General features: G+C 40.5%; 1 protein-coding gene across 2 annotated transcripts; it reads right to left on the reverse strand.

The window, feature by feature from the left end:
- Nucleotides 1–979: 979 nt before the first annotated feature.
- LOC308123804 (up-regulator of cell proliferation-like) lies at nucleotides 980–11,607 on the reverse strand. 2 transcript variants are annotated; one of them, XM_080486491.1, is made up of 7 exons: nucleotides 11,506–11,567; nucleotides 11,275–11,350; nucleotides 11,106–11,175; nucleotides 10,875–11,006; nucleotides 10,501–10,761; nucleotides 8,374–8,418; nucleotides 3,703–6,671 (listed from the first exon to the last, which is right to left on the reverse strand). In XM_080486491.1, the coding sequence occupies exons 2-6, from the start codon at nucleotides 11,299–11,301 to the stop codon at nucleotides 8,390–8,392; spliced, it is 519 nt and encodes a 172-aa protein (XP_080342617.1). In that variant the 5' UTR covers nucleotides 11,302–11,350; nucleotides 11,506–11,567; the 3' UTR covers nucleotides 3,703–6,671; nucleotides 8,374–8,389. The 2 variants fall into 2 exon arrangements, with proteins under 2 accessions (XP_080342616.1, XP_080342617.1); XM_080486490.1 differs by lacking the exon at nucleotides 8,374–8,418 and having other exon boundaries at nucleotides 980–6,671; nucleotides 11,506–11,607.
- Nucleotides 11,608–18,249: the final 6,642 nt, after the last annotated feature.

The raw sequence follows: 18,249 nt of genomic DNA on the forward strand, positions 1-18,249 counted from the left end.
CCTCTTTCTCAAGCTTCAGCTCAAAGAATGACAAACCCAAAATGAATAGAGTATATCTCTGCAAACGTAAAGTGTTTCTGACTCATTTTGGTGTCATGATGAAGAGAACACTTGTGAGATTTGTTCAGATGTGTGTCCGTCTATATGTTACTGGGTCAGAGGAAGTGAAGATGGCACACAGAATAAATGAAAGATTGTATTTTAGAATGAATATCCCTTTGGAATGATGCGGTTGCAGCTTTAAATCAACCAAACAATTATAATAAAATATGTAAACATCATCCCTGCCTAAATTGATTCTGATCGAGTGAAGCAGAGTAAAATTAGAGGTTTTGGTGGAGCTTGGTCAGGCGAATCTCCAGAATTGCCTCTTTGGCAGGTTTTGGTACCATATTTGCCCTTTTACATTTCTTATCTATCTATCCATCCATCCATCCATCCATCCATCCATCCATCCATCCATCCGTCTAATCTGTCACAGCTATGGACAAAATATCTCTGCAGCGGATTGGCTAATCTGTTAAGTGTAGATGGACAACAATGGTAGTGTTGGATTCGTCACAGTCTCAGCTTTCATTTGATACCTCATTTGTGTGTGCAGCACCACGGAGCAGAGCACAAGTGATGGAAATGTAGTGTTGGAGTTACTCGGTTTTTGCTAAAATGGCTTATATGTGTTTTTTCTCATGTTATTTGATGTTATAGTTTAATGTGACTTTATGTCAAGAAGGAAACTGAAGTTAGCTTCCAATGCGAAAGTTAAACTGAAAAATGACTTGACTGTCTCTTAACTATCAGTTTCCTGTACTATGCAGTGGCAGCTGGTGGTACATTTCTTAGGTGGGTTCTTCATTATCATTCTATTCTCCTGAATTCGCTTTGAAATGTGCATGAAGTGATTGAAAACAAACTATTAACACATATATTTTGAGACTTTTGGATTCCCCATAAGCTAAAATAAGTGACTCACTGCAGCCGCGAGGGTCAAACAGCTTCATTTTGCTTCATTTATTGACTCAAGCAGTTAAACATGATCCTGTTCATCCTTGAAAAATATCACCATGTAGAATTAAGGTTAAAACATTCAAAATCAAGTAAAACATTCAGATATTTTTATCATTTTCATCAGACGTGACATCATGATTTCATCGGCTCAACCTTTGTTGCAGACACAGGATTTCAACATTTCCACTTTTTGTTTTCAAAATATGTTTCTAAAGTATGTTTTATCAGAGTAAACACTAACAAATATATAAGTTTAAAATCTTCAGCAAGGAAAGTCAAAATCACTTGAAACAAGATGATGATGCCACAAGTCAACTGGATGAAATTTTACATCCTCAAAAGAACAAAAACACACTTGGCATCATATGTTTTTTTTTATAAGAGCAATAAAACATTTAAAAACTGGTCACATGTCACAAACTTAATCTGGTAAAAACTGTTTCTTCCAGTATCATGTTTACATCTCTCACTAAATCCATAAAGATGATTCAAAACAATAATTTGACAGTTGTCAAAATGGACACAAGGACATTTTAAAGTTTCTTCATCAAAATAATCACAAAATACAATTATGAAACATATTAAAAGAGATAAAGTAAATAAACCTCTGTGCTCTGATGGTTTCACCTCTAATCCCTCAGATCTATCAAAGTAGAAATGGTGGTGACTGGTTCAAAGGGCTTGTTTTATGTTTCTCAGTTGGTCAGAGGAAGAAGTGCCATGATGATCTCATACACATTTTGTATTTTAACAATTTTCTGATCAGAAAAATCACTATTCCTGAGTGAGTTGAAGAAAAATGTGCCTTCCATGTCCATCATACAGCATTCCTTTTTGAATTTCTTTTCAGTGTAAATGGTGATTAAATAGTTATGTAGTGACAATATAAGTCACTTGATTTCATGTGAGATTTTTAAGAAAAATAATATAGAAAACAGACAAATGACAGAGCTGTCACTTGACACACTCAGAATAAGTGATGAAGATGAGCAGTTTCACTTCATGTTAAAGGACTTTTTCAGGCTTTCTTCAGCCTGCTGAGGTGTGATGTTTCCCCAAGGAATGTCAGCAGGTTTTGCATGATAATGTTTGGCAAACTTATCATTGTACTTGGTCATGATGTATTTCCAGTTGTCTGAAGCCTCAAGACTTGTATCTGGAAAAATATCCCAATTGGGGAATATTTCTCTGTAATCCTTGTAAGGATGCCATTCGTTTTTTGTTTGACTGCAGCGAAAACGAGCATCACTTGAAACAGAAGATGAGCAGATGTCGGTGACGAGTTTCTTTGTGTCATCCCACCTGTATGTACCCAGACCTTGTGGCCGGTGTAATGAAGCATGGTGTTTAGTATGAGCTTCTCCTCCAGCCTCACAGGGAACACCACAGAATGGACACTGTTCACCACATCCAATGACTGACTTGAAAAGCTCATTCTGAGGCTGCATATGGAGACACCGCAGTTTTATTTTTAAAGGTTGAGGTTTTGAACTCTTCTGTCAGAGTTTCTTTCATGTCGTTCACAGAGATTTTGAGGCACTCAGCAAACTTGTCCTGGTCAGCGTTGTTCAGGATCATGAATGCACCAAGAGCATCCTGGGAAATGACCAGTGTATCACCAAGTCCTTTGCAGATGTGCTCCACAAATGTTTGCACATTCTCTCTGTTTTGTGTTTTGGCCTTTTCGATGGCTTCATTGATGTGGCTGACACTTGACTTAAGATGTTGGTTCTCAAACTCAGACATTTTGGAAGAACTTGAAAAATGTTCCTGTATTTTTTGAAGGATCCACTCCTTTACATATTTCTCATAGGAGGTAGTGAACCTCAAATAGTCATCAAAGTTTTGCTTTGAGAACAAATCTAGTGAAATGTGGTACTGGAAAGCGACTCGTGTGCTGAACTCCTGCTTCTTCTTCATTTCTTCTTGAATGGAAACACCCAGGTAACGATTGATGAAGTGTTCAACAGCAGGCTTCAAGCATTTGTCCACAAACTCTTCAGCTTTCTTCTGGCACTGATCTCGTTCATGAAACACATCTTTGAAATCAGCACAAAACTTTTTCTTGTTTTTCACAAAACATCTGCGAGGATCGTTTTCTTCCAAGAAGTCTTTGTGCATTTTCTGAAACTTTCTGGCTGCGAATCCACAGATGTGCAGTTTCAGGGAAACTTCAAACTCAGTGTCCGTCTTAAGATCTTGATTCTTTTCCAGATGCTGGTCAATGATCTGTAGCATCTCATGGATGTAGGTGTCATGGTAGTTGCTTTTTTTCATCACTGTTTCAGCCACAAATTGTGTGCACGTGTCGATGATGATGTCAGCATTGTTTTGTGCAACTTTAGCGTGATTTTCAATGTTGAACCAGATGCACACTGTGTTTGTAAGTTTATTCATCTTTCCTTGTACATTGTATTTGAAAGGCACCTTCCCATAATCTTCCAGCCTTTTTCTGTCTAATATTTCGTGAGCATGACTTCCCCTCTGTGCCAGATTTGCTCTTAAACACTGAGAAACATTTGCAAAAACATCTGCAACATTTTGTTTTGGAAAAGACAGATTTCTCAGTGTTTCAGTCCACATCTTGTTGAATTCCTCATCAAGCTCATCATCGCTGTCGATCTGAACCTTTTTCTTTCGACATTTATCAATCAGTGCACACACTGCTTTCTCAATTTGTTTTGTGTGATTTTTCTTAACTCTGTCGACCTCTGCCATCCCCTGTTTGATTTCCACTGCTGCTTGAAGCTGATTGAGTACTGACCGCTCAGTTTCTTTTCGAAGGCTTCTTGCACTGTTTGCAAACTCTACTTTGTATCCTACAACCAGATAGACATGACCGTCTGTTTTCTTGAAGTACTGAGTCACATTGTCAAGTAGTTTTGACTCCCAGTCAGACATCACTGTGACAGCTTGAGTTTTCAAATGACTGTGGAATTGTGTCAAGTCAGCTGTTTGGGATTCAGCAGCAAGTGTACCAAAATTGGAGATTTTTGTTTCTGCATTTGTGACCCAGTGGTACATTTCTTTTTTGAATTCCCATTCCCATTTGTTGAATTCTGTGCAGAGTCTCATGTAAGCGTCAGCTACGAGGCTGTTTCTGAAGCTGAAAAGAAAGTTTTCATGCTTCACTGCATTCCACAGACTTGTCATCCATTTTTTAAAGTCCAACACATTGTTAACACATGAACCACTGTTTCCCAGCAGCTGGATGATGTTTTTCTTGAGCTCATAGACTGCCTCGCTGTAGCCTGTGTTGACTGGTGCCATCGGAGGGTTTCCAGTCCAGAGACCAGGAATGTAGCAGTTCCCAGTGTCAGGATCATACGCCATCACATCAGTGAAGCTCTTGTTCTCTTCTCTTCTTTCCATTTTAGCTGCTGCCTGGGTCATCTCGTTCAACTGTTGGAAGAGCAGCTTCCGATCTCGTAAGTTTTTCTCGTGGGCTGAAACATCCGACACGTTCTGGTGAACAAAGTAACATTTTGGCTTTTTGCCCACTTCCTTCATCCGGAGGAACGCGTGCACTACTATTTGCAGGATGTCCTTCATCTCTGTTGAATTCTCCATTGCAATATTGATGATAGTGATGTCACTCAGCCCCACAACAAGTGTTGCCAGTTCATTGTCATGTTCATAGCTGTTGTCCAGCTGGGTGAGTTCTGGCGACTTCAGGCCTTCAGTGTCAATGATCATCATGAAGTCACAGTTGAGCTCTTCTTTGAGCTTTTCATCAATTCTGATGAGCAGCATGAAGGCACCTCGAGTGCATCGACCACTGCTGACTGCAAACTGCACTCCAAACATGGTGTTCAGGAGAGTGGACTTCCCTGTGCTCTGAACTCCCAGAACTGTAACAACCAGTATCTTGTTCTTAGGACGAACCAAGTCATTGAGCTGAGAGAGAACATCACTAACCCATGTCAGAGGAATGTTGGAAGCATCCCCATCTACAAGCTCCAAAGGAAATCCATCAAGTAGCAGCTGTGCACAATGTTTGGGCAGATGATTGTATTGTTTACGTGACCGATGCGTTATTGGAAGAGCCCGTGAAGCTTCATAGATTTGACCCATTTCACGGAAGAAGTGTTCAGTGCCCAGTGAACTGTTGGAAAGCTGTCGGTCAATTTCTTTGATCTCTTCGTTGTTCTCAGAGTTCTTGCTCTTTTCTTTGTACTGTTCCCTCAGTCCAGACAGTTTTATGCGAGACATGTTATCAAGGTTGATTCGCATCCACTTCAGAAAATAGCATCTCTCTAAAGCGTTGCTTGATATTCCACTGATAAAGGATGTCATTGCTGTGGAAGTTTCATAAGCGTTTTGTTTCTTTCGCAGTTTATCTTTCTGCAGCTTAAGAACGCTTTTGTACTCCTCAATGTTTTCAGATCCAATGTTTCGAAGTCGAAATTGTTCCTTCTCTAAGGAAGTCAAATCTTTCCATATCTGGCCTTGCAATGGCAGCTGATCTTCTTTGTACTTAAGGATGTCATGAATTTCATCAGTGATTTCATCTGCCTTTCTCTTTCCATCCTGGCACTCTGGAGAGTCTTCATCCACTCTGATTCCCAGTTCATGTGCAACCTCAGCCATCTGCTCGATTTGCATCTTCATCTCTGTTTTCTCAACTACACGAGTTACTGCTTCTCTCAGACATATGACAAAATCTGCATCGTTCATAGATTTCTTCTTCAAAATGATGTTTCTGTTTGTCAAGGACATGTCAGTTGCTACTTGTTTTAAAGCATCTAGACTAAAGCTCCTGCTCTGGGAGTTTCCCACCAAGAATATCTCTGACTCTGTGTTTTGGTTCGTCAGTAGTTTACATTCAGGTTCTAGATTGTCAAAGAAAACAAAGACTGCTGCAGATGTGAGACACAAAAATGAGAACTGGGTTTCGAAAGAGGCAATGTCTCCTCTGAGGTTAGCTAAAGCCACTGGTTGGTTGAAAATATCAATGTTTTCATTGCCACAAGGAAGGTACCAAGTCATTTCAGCCAGTCCGTCAGATATTCTTCGTGGACTGTCTCCACAGTCCATGTTGTGGTGAACAAAGGTGTCATGGTACTGCTGAGAGCTGCTCAGAAGCTTGTTGAGGGTCTCTGACTTGGACATAGAGCACTTCCCCAGTCTCACAAAAGAGATCATTGCCAGTTCAGACAGAACGATTCTGTTTTCAATGAAACCTTTGGATTCAGAAAGCAATTTCGGTCTGTACTTTTTAACAAGGTCTCTCAAAGCCCACACCATCAGTGTGCTCTGCTTCGTATCACAATCAGGAAGCAGCAGAGGCACAGAAAACTGACACATGGACATTTTGAGGGTTAATTCCTGCTGCACAAAACCATCAGAACACAGAAAGAGAGCAGTGATTATGTCGAGAGGGTTTAACATGTCAGCAGAGTCTGAACTGCTCATGAGATCATCAAGATCTAACCCAGCATTCCCTGACACACCACTTTTACATTCTGATGTATATTTCACATTTCTGGCTGTGACATTCACCATCATCAGTTTCTTTAAAAAATTCCAAGAGAGGTCTGATTTACTCTTGGCAGGTTCATCATCTGTGGTCTTCTCATCAATCTGAAGTATCTTACTGAGTGACAGTTTCTGTTCGTAGAAGTTCTTCAATCCCAGATCCTCCAAAAGACTCTCCAGGTGGGTCTCTGTGGACAGAAATTAAAAGGTCAGAATCCATGCAAATGTGAAGAGTGAAGATTCTGTCTTTGTAATGCAATACCAGCAAGGGAATTGAGAAGACTGCAAGTCATTATTGAGCTGAAAGTAAATAGCTTCACCAATATGTTCTATTAAGCTGGCCTGGACATTATCTCATTTACAACCCCAGACTTTTTTAGAATAAGACTGTTGCAGAAAATACAAATCAAATGGCAAATATGATGAGCGAAGTGATCCCAAGACATGTTCAATGTTAATGCCGAATGATTTCAAGGCACAGGTCTTGTTGCCAGTGGTGTGTGAGCAACTTGCACAGCATCTGTTTCCAATGACATGTGAATGTGATGGATCTTGTCATGCACATTTAGATCAATGAAAGAGTAAAATTTGCAATATGAGTCAAAGTAAATTCACCATTACTGAAATATTTTAACAAAGCAGAACCCCTGATTGAAGTTTCTGTTTCTAGATTGTTTCTAGATTCACAAAATTAAGTATTGGGGCGGCATAGCTCGGATGGTGGAGCGGTTATCTCATCCATCTCTGCCTGCCTACATGCCGAAGTGTCCTTGGGCAAGACACTGAATGCCAAACTGCCCCCAGTGACAGCGCCTTGCACGGCTGCAGCCTCCAACGGTTATTAAACTAACAGGTTTACTGATGGTGTTCAAAAGGGCGATCCAGGTCCAGGCAAAGGTCGGTACATGGGAGAAATTCAAAACACTAGAAGTCCACACAGGAGAACACAGGAAGAGGGCTGGGGTCATGAAGACAAGCAACAATGACAATCGAGCACAGAGACAGATAGACGGAGGCTTCACAACAAAACAGGAAGTGAACACAGTGCGAGACACGGACTTGACAAACACACAAAGACACAGACCCTTACACCTGCACCTGATGATCTTGAGCCATGTAGTTTCTTGGGGAAATGTTTAGCTGCTTGGAAAGATGGCCCAAGACAGTGAATAGATGGTAGTGTGGCTACGGAGGGATGCATAATAACCCCAAAGCTACTCAGTGTGAAGATATAAGTGGCTAACGCTACAGCTTTTGTGATCTCTACAACAGCTTTTTGTCTTAATGTGTACGCATCATCAACGTGTCTCAAAATGGCAGCATTAAAGTAAGAAAAAAGGATGATACCTCTGTACGCTCACATAACAGTGGCGACACAATGTCATCATCCACCTCAAAGGTCACCATGGCTATTGCTATGGCAAAGGCAAAAACTATAAACGGTATATTGAACTTAGCTGAAGCAAATTCACTTGTTGCTGGTTCCCCGTTCATCTTATTCTGCCCAAAGCCATGATGCTTCTGTTCTTCTCCATACTGTCTACAGCTCTTTATGTTGTACTTCTCCAATGCTAAGGCAGTATCTGTGTGTACAATGGACTTCTTTATGGACTTATAGATTTCAGTTTGTTTGTTTTCAGACAGTAAAACTGTTTGTTTTGTATTGTTTGTGCATGTACATTTCTTTGAATGCCTCATGAGTCATGTGAGCTGACTCAACCATGCACACTGAACACCTCTTCAGCTGACTGGAGCAAGTGAACAAGTTTACTGGACGTGATGACTTGTGAGTCAACGTTCAGTAAAGTGGCTCACAGATTTTGAACAATTTCTTAATATTCGAATATCATTAACTAAAATCCCAATGCCAGAATACAAAACAAAACATACCAAACTTCCTCCAATACTAAGTGAAGGAGGGCAGGAAGACGTGAACTGAAACAGAGACGACGCATGTGAGTTTCAAGATAAAACAAGATGTGCTGAAACAGAAAGACGAGACGGGTAAACACCCACAATTTAACCATGTTCCTGATGCCAGATTGTCTTTGAACCTTCGTGTTGCAGTGTTCACTTTGTTGACTAAAACTATGACAACAAATATTTGTCAACGAACCTTTTTCACCGATAAAGACCAATTTAAACCAATTTAAAAGTAAGACATAAAGACGAAGACTGACGCAAGATAACTGACACTTAAGTCAACAAATCAAAATGAGACGAACATATCAGAGATTAGATTAGATTCGATTCGATTAGATTAGATGAGATTAGAAAATCGATTCTCTGAACTAATATGAGGAGAAATATGCAATGTGCTCAAAGTGAATTGTGTGTGTGTGTGTGTGTGTGTGTGTGTGTGTGTGTGTGTGTGTGTGTGTGTGTGTGTGTGTGTGTGTGTGTGTGTGTGTGTGTGTGTGTGTGTGTGTGTGTGTGTGTGCGCGCGTGTGCGTGCGCGTGTGAGCATGTGTGTGTGCATGCAAGGTATTTGTTGATTATATCTGTTGTGTGTGTGTGTGTGTGTGTGTGTGTGTGTGTGTGTGTGTGTGTGTGTGTGTGTGTGTGTGTGAGGGAGGGAGAGATCTAAGAAGATTGGGCAAGCGATGATAAAATAACTATTTTCCTCATTTATTCACCCTCACAGATACATAAGACATCTGATAACAAAGACGACCATGGACCGAGTGGAAATAAGTAGTAGTGTTAAAGTGCCAGAGAATTAAAGGTAACTTGAGTTATGCTTATTTTATGAGATTTTATTAGATTATCTTTTCTTAAAATGCCATGGCATGGTTTTGACACTGAGAATAAAATACATGTTTTGTATTACAACTGTTGGATCTGTTTGTTTTACATATTGGAACTTGAATACCATTCATTAACAGACTGATTGATATTTCGTATGACCCGATATTCTGGGGAAACATTTAGTCGACGAAGTCCACTGTGGATTTAGTCCACTGAAACTCTTATGATATTTAGTTGACTAAAACTAGACTGAGACTAAAAGGTTTCAGATGACTAGAATAAGACTAAACCTAATGGTGTATTACTGAAAGATCTAAGGCCAAGACTAAATCAGAATTTGTTGTCAAAATTTACAGTCATCCATCATTTTTCTCGTGTCTTCTCATGCACCAACCGTGTTTTACCCTATAAAGTCAGTTTTGGATTGGCCCTTGCGATGCCTTTGCTTAATTTAAGTTTAATCAAGTACGTCTTTATAACTCTGTTTTGTGTCCGAGTCTGTATCAGGTTCTTCACGTGTTTTACAGCTTCTCAAAAAAGAAACACTTGCAAAAAAGCTAAATTCTCCTAATAAATATCCAAAATACGACCTAGCTCCAACAGTTTCCTTTGAAGTAGATACTGAAAAATGTTGATATTTTACAGTTTATGTCACTAAAAACACTGCTCCTTTAAGAAACTAACAACAACAATTTAATTCTGGAAAAAAATTAACCATCTCCCATCTTTTTCAGATCAACACAAACAAGATGGTCTTTCTTCCACAGATATGATGGCCTACTTATCTTCTCGTTCTTCCCAATTTGACTTTAAAAACCATTGTGTTCAAACCTGTCACTCTACACATTAATATACAATCCAAACTCCATCATGTACGATGCCACTATTCAAAAACAAAGGGCACCCTTTAAAATAAAGGACATATCCTCCCACCTCCTAATTTCAAACAACACATCCTTCTCACACTGAAAAAATCAAGGAATTTCCACTGTGGGTAACGTCTATGAGACAGAGACTCTTTTCAGGAGCTGAGAAAGAAATACAGTAAACTGAAATGATTTTTTTTTTTTTTAGATTTCTTTGAACTTAGGGACATACAGTTTCAGACAATTTTAGTGATTCTCATCACCTTCATTGAGTAACCCTGCTATTTGTATAGTTTTTTGGTATGTGATCCTCAGTGAAAAAAGTTTGGACTCCCTAACTCTCAACCAAATAGTGTTTTCCTTCAGTACAACATCTTTTCTGTCCTCATCAAGTTTGACTTACTTGTTTTAACTGTTGTCGTGGCCGGGATGCTTTGACTTCCATTTTTCAGCTGTGCAGAAACGTGGAGGTAGTAACACACTGCTGGCTTCAGGTTGCTGAGGGTCACGCTGTTGGTCTTTGTGGTCACTCGGTGCTCAATCTCTCCCTCGGTGTAACAGGTCACAGTAAAACTCTCCACTTCATCAGCAGGAGTGTCCCACTGCAGAGACAGTGACTCACTGCTGGTGTTAGAGACTGTTATCTTGACTGGCGGGATCCTCTCTGAGACAATTAAAGACAACAGTTTCATGGATTAAAAACATCTTACATTTTGATTTGACGGTGTAAAAACATAGTTTTCATTTTCAAAGGGCTCGTTTTACTTTCTGACTTACCTGCTGAGTCTGACATGGGGGCTGCTGTGTTTTTAGTTCCACGTTCTGCAGTTGTTAAGTTAACACAGCTCTTGGTTTCAGAGTTCAATTCCTCACTGTCTACAGGGCTTTTTTCTTCTGGCAAAGAAACATCTATCAGCAGAGGAGACAAATAGCTTTCAGTATTTCATTATAACAGTACAATAGTCAGGAGTTTTTGGTTTGTGTCATTCAGAGAGTCTGAGAACTTACTGTCATATTCAGGAGAGTCTTGTTCCGTCCTCTCAGGACCAGATAAAGTCCCCAGTGCATCAGGGAATTCCTTATTTATTGACAAAATGTTTATCAGTACTTCAAATATTAATTTATTATGGTATTCATTTATTCTTCATATTATTATGTTACCCAGTACTATGTTTACCTCCTCTTCTTCGTCTGAGCTTTCCATCCTGGCTTCACTCCCAGTTCTCTCACACTCAGTCCGGATCAAACTACCTCTGATTGAAGGTAACAAGAAAAGAAAAGACATTCAGCGTGAAAAAGTGCACATCCACATGACAGCTACAGTTAAGATTAAATAATCAGCATGTAAAGAGTAGAAGACAATGTCTGTATTAAATTTAAGTTAAAAACCAATAAAACTGTAACCTACTAGGTTGAATCGTCCATGGTGAATTTGCTCCGTCCTGTCTGCAAGAAGAGCTGATGTGAATTGGGCTTGAATGCGATGGTGACGTCATAAATCTTGTTCCACACCCTTCCAGCAAATGACTGTGTGACATTTCAGCAATATGCATACTTTCACTTTCAATTCTTCATAATAACATGAGAATGAGTGGATCCAGGACAACAGTACTTGTGTCAACAGATCAAACTGGTATTTTATTATGTACTGATCGATCTGGTACTAACATGTACTAACCAGTTGGACTGTCAGGAAGCTCAGGTACAGTCCAACCATGAAGCAGTTACAAACAAAAGTACAGAGAAGAAGAAGGTGGAATAAGCACTAGGTGTTGTTTTTTTGTTTTGTGATATTACATTCTGTCTTTTGCTTCGTTTTGTGATGGTATAGATTTCTGAATGTTTCTGAGTATGTGATTGATTAAAAAACAAAATCCCAGGATACAAACAGACTGACTGGAGAATTGATATGATTTATTCAAGCATAGGTTTTCATTTTTGTTGTATTCAGCATTTTGTTTTATTTATTATGTTTGAAATAAAACAAACAAAACAAGCTCTAAATCCTTCATCAACTCTTCTGTGATTAGGATTGAAACCTTTGGGCTTGTTAGAGTAACATTTGCATTTTACTTGACATTTGTATTTAAACATCAGATGTGATTACGTTTCATTTCTTTGAAACGACGCCTGAGTTCCAGTAAAACAAAACTTGTTTGTAGACAGGTCAAACCAGTATTTTCGTGCGCACTGATAGAATTAAGGTTTATTTTTATAACAAACCAGTTCTCTCACTCACTGTAGGACAATGCAAGGTGTACAATAGCTATCATACTTGGACAACAGTTTGGTCCTCTGTATGACGGACAGTTTCTTTGTTTAGTTTTTTTCTGAACCCTGAAGGAGTCTGTTCCCATGTATCATGTTTCCAGCCAGTCCTGCTTTGTTGAGCACGAGAAATGACTTTGACTTGTCTCAAAACAACACGCTTGATTGACTGAACGGTTCCTGACAGTCAGGACTGATGGGGACACCTCAGTGTAAATCCACTCTCGCGACCTGTCCACACGAGAACGCAGTTTCATGTAAAGGCACCGTATTTGGCCGATCGTTCACACAGCATGTTGTTTTTTAATTTTTAAAAAATATGATTTAAAGAGTGGGGAAATTCTAAAACACCAGTCAGCTTTGATGATGTGTGGATGGTCAAATATGCACATGTTTTCCTGTGGAAAACAATGATGGAGGGGACGGGTGGGGGTCTCAATCACCTCAACAGGGTAAAAGCAACTCAGCTGATCTAACTGCTCTTTAAAAGTGGTCCTTTTTGACTTTCTGATGGGGCAGCAGCTCAGCTCTTGCGACTACAGAAGTAATTCTGCAGCAAAACAGCAGGTTGTCATGTTGGCTGACCAGTAGCCACCAAACTGCTCAAGCTGGAGGATATACTTGCAGGTAAAATATAAATTTCTCCTCTTTCTCTCGTTCTCTGGCTCTCCTGTATACACTTTCTCTCTCTCTCTCTTTCTCTCTGTTGAGCTGAGCTGCAGTGCCCCCTCTCTGCCTCACTGTATCAGGTTGTGGTTGTGGCTTCCAGGCTGAAGGCGGCAGCTCCATCACATCAGGTGGAGGTTATCTGCTAATGAAGGAAGGTTGAAAGCATTGGCCGTTTTCCAATACCCATACTTGTGTTAGGCTGAAGATTCCAGTGAACTCCTCCAGAAGTTTCTCTGACTGAGGAGAAACACCAGGGGCAATGAACAGGCCATAAAACAGCAGGGGAGCGAGCCAGTTTTACGACCCCCCAGGTTGATAACCCATGAGGATGGTCGAATCCGACCCAAACACCACAGGGGTCCGAAATTCAAGACTGGTGAAACTTTTCAAACCAATTCTCTCTGCTTCTCAATCTGACCATCGAGGGAGACACAAGTCTCTGCTTGCCTCAGGATGGTAAAGAGAGCAAAAGAACAGAAGAAACATCAAGACCAGCCCGCTGGACGAGCAGGACCCAGTTTGGACTACATCTTCTGTTTTCCTGTATTTTTCCTGTTTTGGGGGGATTCTGGAGACCAGAGCCATCGTCTCCTCTCCAAGATCATCCTCTCAGCTGTCTACTCCTGTAGCTGAAGCCAAGCCTCTGAATTCAGGACGCTGAATTCAGACCCGGTAACAACCAGTTACCACAGCCTCCCAGAACCAACAGCAGAACCGGATGGTGTGAGAGCTTTTGTCTGGGCAGAGAATACTTCGAATGATGTTCTGTTGAAAGTGCAATGTGTTTCAATATGCCGCTCAGAAGGTCGCAGCATCTGTTTGTGTTCGCACGTTCACGCGCACCAACCAAGTCCAGGACTCTGGTTTCCCACCTCAGAACCAGAGGTCCAAGTGAGCTCCAGGCCCACTGGGAGCTCTGTGTGGAGGAACCAGGGTTCAGAACCGAGCCTTGCAGAATTCTCTGTCTTTCTCTTATCTTCATCCTCTCTCATTCTCCCCCTTTCTCCACTAACCCGGATCTCCTTGCAGCTCTGCGCTCTCCCCTTATCTGATCTTAATTTCACAGACACACACTACTGCATGTAGCACCAAGGTGTTACCTGCTGCAAGGGAAGATCTGCCTTGATCACAAGACTTCTAACTGCAGGTCCCGACCTCCACTTAGGACTCCGGTGCTCAGAATCGGGCCAACAAAACCACCCGTTTGTTACGCCCTCGGTAGACTGCCTCGCTCCGAGACCGTCTTGTTTATCTGCCCGCTAAGCAATCGCCGCGTCCCCAGAAAGAGCGAGTCAAACGCCTCTAGTGGTCGCATGGGTCATCGCAATCCCTCGTGACATCCACCTGGTGGACACATCAAGTCATTGCCGCCGCACGCCCCTAGTGGTCGTCACACTCACCGCATTGACCCGCCGACGTCTGCCTCCACCTGGTGGACGTTCAAGGTCATTCCACCCACTCACTCCAGACCATCCACACACACACACACACACACACACACACACACACACACACACACACACACACACACACACACACACACACACACACACACACACACACACACACACACACACACTTTGTACATAGTGTTTGCTGTTTAATAGATAAGAGCTCCGTGTAAGATGTTGTGTGTTCTTGGTGATTATTGTGTATTTATTGTTGACAATTCACTGGTTTGTAACAGTCTGTGCTCGGATCTCACATCTTCCATTTTACTTAAGATTGTTAGATTTTATGCAGAAATATTAACTAACTTAAACTTTTACAAACGAGACTGATATTTTGGTATTAGCTATTTCCAGTTTATCTGGTGGTGCCCCGATTTATTATTAATACATAAATAACACATTTATGCAACTTAATAATTTTTTTATTAATAAATAATTTTTGATAATTTATTCATTTTTTTCCCTTTTTAAGTAATTACTCAATTTCTTTAGGAGTTGTTAATGAGTAAATGACTGTTTACTTCCATTAATAATTTAAATTTTTCATAAATTACTTCCAGTGATTTATTACTTTCAGTAATCTATTACTTACAGTAATTTAATGCTAATAATCAACCATAAATCCCAACACTTGTGTTTTCATGTACCCGTGAAACGTCATCAGTGGGAGACCAAGTACTTACCCAATTCTTAGGCCGTTTTCCAATTCTTAGAGCGCCAGTGTGTACTCGCCTACGTCACGAGTAACTACTTGCAAGGTATCCTCGGAAGTGCGGAAATGCAAATTTACGAGGGCGCATCGGCGTTAAAGGAGAATTGGAACACGAGTACTTGATGACGCGGTGGCTGTCATGGCTGGATGATGGACCCTGAAACTCAGGAGGAGGAGGAGGAGCCTGTTGTCTCTCAGGTTCAAGGAAGGTGATTTGTACCTGATATTTTATATGATGATCTAAATTTTAGAACATTATTGTAAAATAGTACCTTTTCTGTTGCATACATGCTGTGTATATTACAGTGTATTGTACTGTGTATAGTACAATGTACAGTACTGTGTTTAGTACCATGTACAGTACTGTATAAAGTACAGTGTATAGTTCTGTGTATAGGACAGTGTTACTATTACTTCTACCTCCTATACAGCCTTTATTTCACTCTTCATCTCCTTGAACAATGAAAGCAGCTGATCAGAAATGTCCGACTAATACAAACAATTATTTTACTGTTTTACTGAAGATCCCTGATGTTTATTAAATGAAGTAACCAGCTTTTCACATACCTGCTGCTTGTTGTCATCATTCTGGTCATGTCATTAATATGTACTCTATTACATTTGTCTAATATACATCCTACAGTTAAGCACTCCGATCATTAGCTGTAATTTCTCTTTAGAATAAATACATAAATGGCTTATACTGTGTGAGAGTAAATACATAAATACACATATCGCTTACACTGTCGAGTAAAGAGAGATATCAAGCAGAAGATAAAGGAAACTTTATTTAATAAACTTCAGCAGAACCTACAATAGTAATAACACAAGTTAGAAACATTATGTACATAGAATAATGACATTGTTTTGTAAAATTCTAAAGTTCTTTCGAACCTCATATATTATAGAGTATTTTCTAACAAGAGGTAGATGCAGGAAAGATTCTATCTTGCCGACATGTTTCAGCTGCATCTGTAGTCTTCCTCAGAGCCTCATCTGGCCGGTCACCTGATAAAGACCGACGTGTCATCACAACCAGATGACGACACTCTGAGGAAGACTACAGATGAAGCTGAAGCATGTCAGCAAGGTAGAATCTTCCCTGTATCTACCTGTCGTTAAAAAATACTCTATAATATATGAGGCTTATTGATGTGTACATTGGCAACAGACACCAGGACAAACCTGCTGGTGCTCCATCTTTCTGAGAGCCTGGAGAGACATCCTCTGGTTGCTGTCTGAGTGTCGTCTGTGTGGCATCGGGTGACATCATGGAGGTGGAGAGGGAGGTCCAGGGAGGAGAAGGACGGTCCAGGGAGGAGGAGGAGGAAGGTCCAGGGATGATGATGGAGATGACCAGGTGACACTGAGGACGCCCAGAGGGACCTGGCAGGAAGTGATGTGCGAGCGAGACTCACTGTCCAGCTACCTGCTCCTGAAGAACGACCTGCAGGCCTCAGAGAGCAGAACCACATCTAGACAGGAAGCTCTCCTCATGTGGTCATGTTCTCTACTCATGTGTAAATATATGGAGATAGATGGATAAAGACAGAGAGATCGACAGAGAGATCAACAGAATGTAAATGATTGTATATGACTGTAAAATATAGAACTTAACATTTCTCTGTTTTATTTGATAAACAATGTAATGTTGCTTTAAAGAAGAAATTGTCTCGGAGGAATTTCAACAACTATGAGGTCTATGAGGAGAACATAGAACAAAAAGAATGACACACTACCAGTTCAGTAAGTAACACATGTATGAATAAAATATATACATGTAATAATTCAAACATCAAAAACAATCCTCACTCCCATCCTCATCTGGAGGAGTTCCTCTTCTCCACTGGACCAGGCTTCAGGTTCCTCAGTAGCCCTGGATTCAAATAGTGCATGGTGTTAGTTTGAATCCACAGCATCCTCCAGTAGAACCTCCGATAGAACCTCCAGTCCAGTAGAACCTCCAGTAGACACACTTTAGTGCAATTGAGACAAAACACTATGGCCAGTAGAACCTTCACCTCTCAGTCAAGTTAAATAGTTTTAAACATGATCTTTCCCCTCAGCAACAAATTTAAATGTACATGAACACTGTTAGATTTACACCAAAACATTTAGATCTCATGAAAACGCCAGAACAAATGTTTAAGTAAGCATGATCTTGAAATATCAACCTCATAACAACATTTTAAACAACTATATTCTCGCCTAAAACCCTCTTAAAACTGCACTCTGTTAAACAATGACGCTAATATTTCAGATTCTATACGCACCGTTGTGTGTTTTCTCCTCCGCGACCTCCTCCGGCTTCTCTTGCCAAATGCATTATGGGTAAATTGGCTTCCCAAGTCTGCACAGGTCAGTGTCGATGCATCCTCGAAAAAGTGGGCGGAGCGAGGATACATCCGGGTATTCCATGTGTACTCGGTGAGAAACGGCCTAAGAATTGGAACAGTACTTGGTCTCCCACTGATGACGTTTCACGAGTACACGAGAGCACAAGTATGGACAAGTATGGGTATTGGAAAACGGCCTTAGGTTATTTCTGTTTACTTTAGAAGTTATTATACGCTGTATGCTGTGATTCTGAGCTCGTCTTGTCTCTTTATTCATTCCAGCAGATTTACATGATCCTGCACATCTTTTGAAAATGTCACCAAGTAGAATTAAGGTTAACCTGTTGCGGCCCAAAGTTTCCAGCCTCTTTCTCAAGCTTCAGCTCAAAGAATGACAAACCCAAAATGAATAGAGTATATCTCTGCAAACGTAAAGTGTTTCTGACTCATTTTGGTGTCATGATGAAGAGAACACTTGTGAGATTTGTTCAGATGTGTGTCCGTCTATATGTTACTGGGTCAGAGGAAGTGAAGATGGCACACAGAATAAATGAAAGATTGTATTTTAGAATGAATATCCCTTTGGAATGATGCGGTTGCAGCTTTAAATCAACCAAAAAATTATAATAAAATATGTAAACATCATCCCTGCCTAAGTTGATTCTGATCGAGTGAAGCAGAGTAAAATTAGAGGTTTTGGTGGAGCTTGGTCAGGC

Source organism: Lipophrys pholis (genome assembly GCF_963383615.2).
Source record: "Lipophrys pholis genome assembly, chromosome: 18".
Taxonomy (NCBI): domain Eukaryota; kingdom Metazoa; phylum Chordata; class Actinopteri; order Blenniiformes; family Blenniidae; genus Lipophrys; species Lipophrys pholis.

What these genes read in the sequence shown, in the direction of transcription:
- LOC308123804 (XM_080486490.1), bottom strand. Translation starts at nt 11,301, where the DNA reads ATGGAAAGCTCAGACGAAGAAGAGGAG. An exon ending in GCTCAGACGAAGAAGAGGAG is followed by an intron (nt 11,176 to 11,274) that starts GTAAACATAGTA and finishes TCAATAAATAAG; the next exon opens with GAATTCCCTGATGCACTGGG. An exon ending in AGACTCTCCTGAATATGACA is followed by an intron (nt 11,007 to 11,105) that starts GTAAGTTCTCAG and finishes CTCTGCTGATAG; the next exon opens with ATGTTTCTTTGCCAGAAGAA.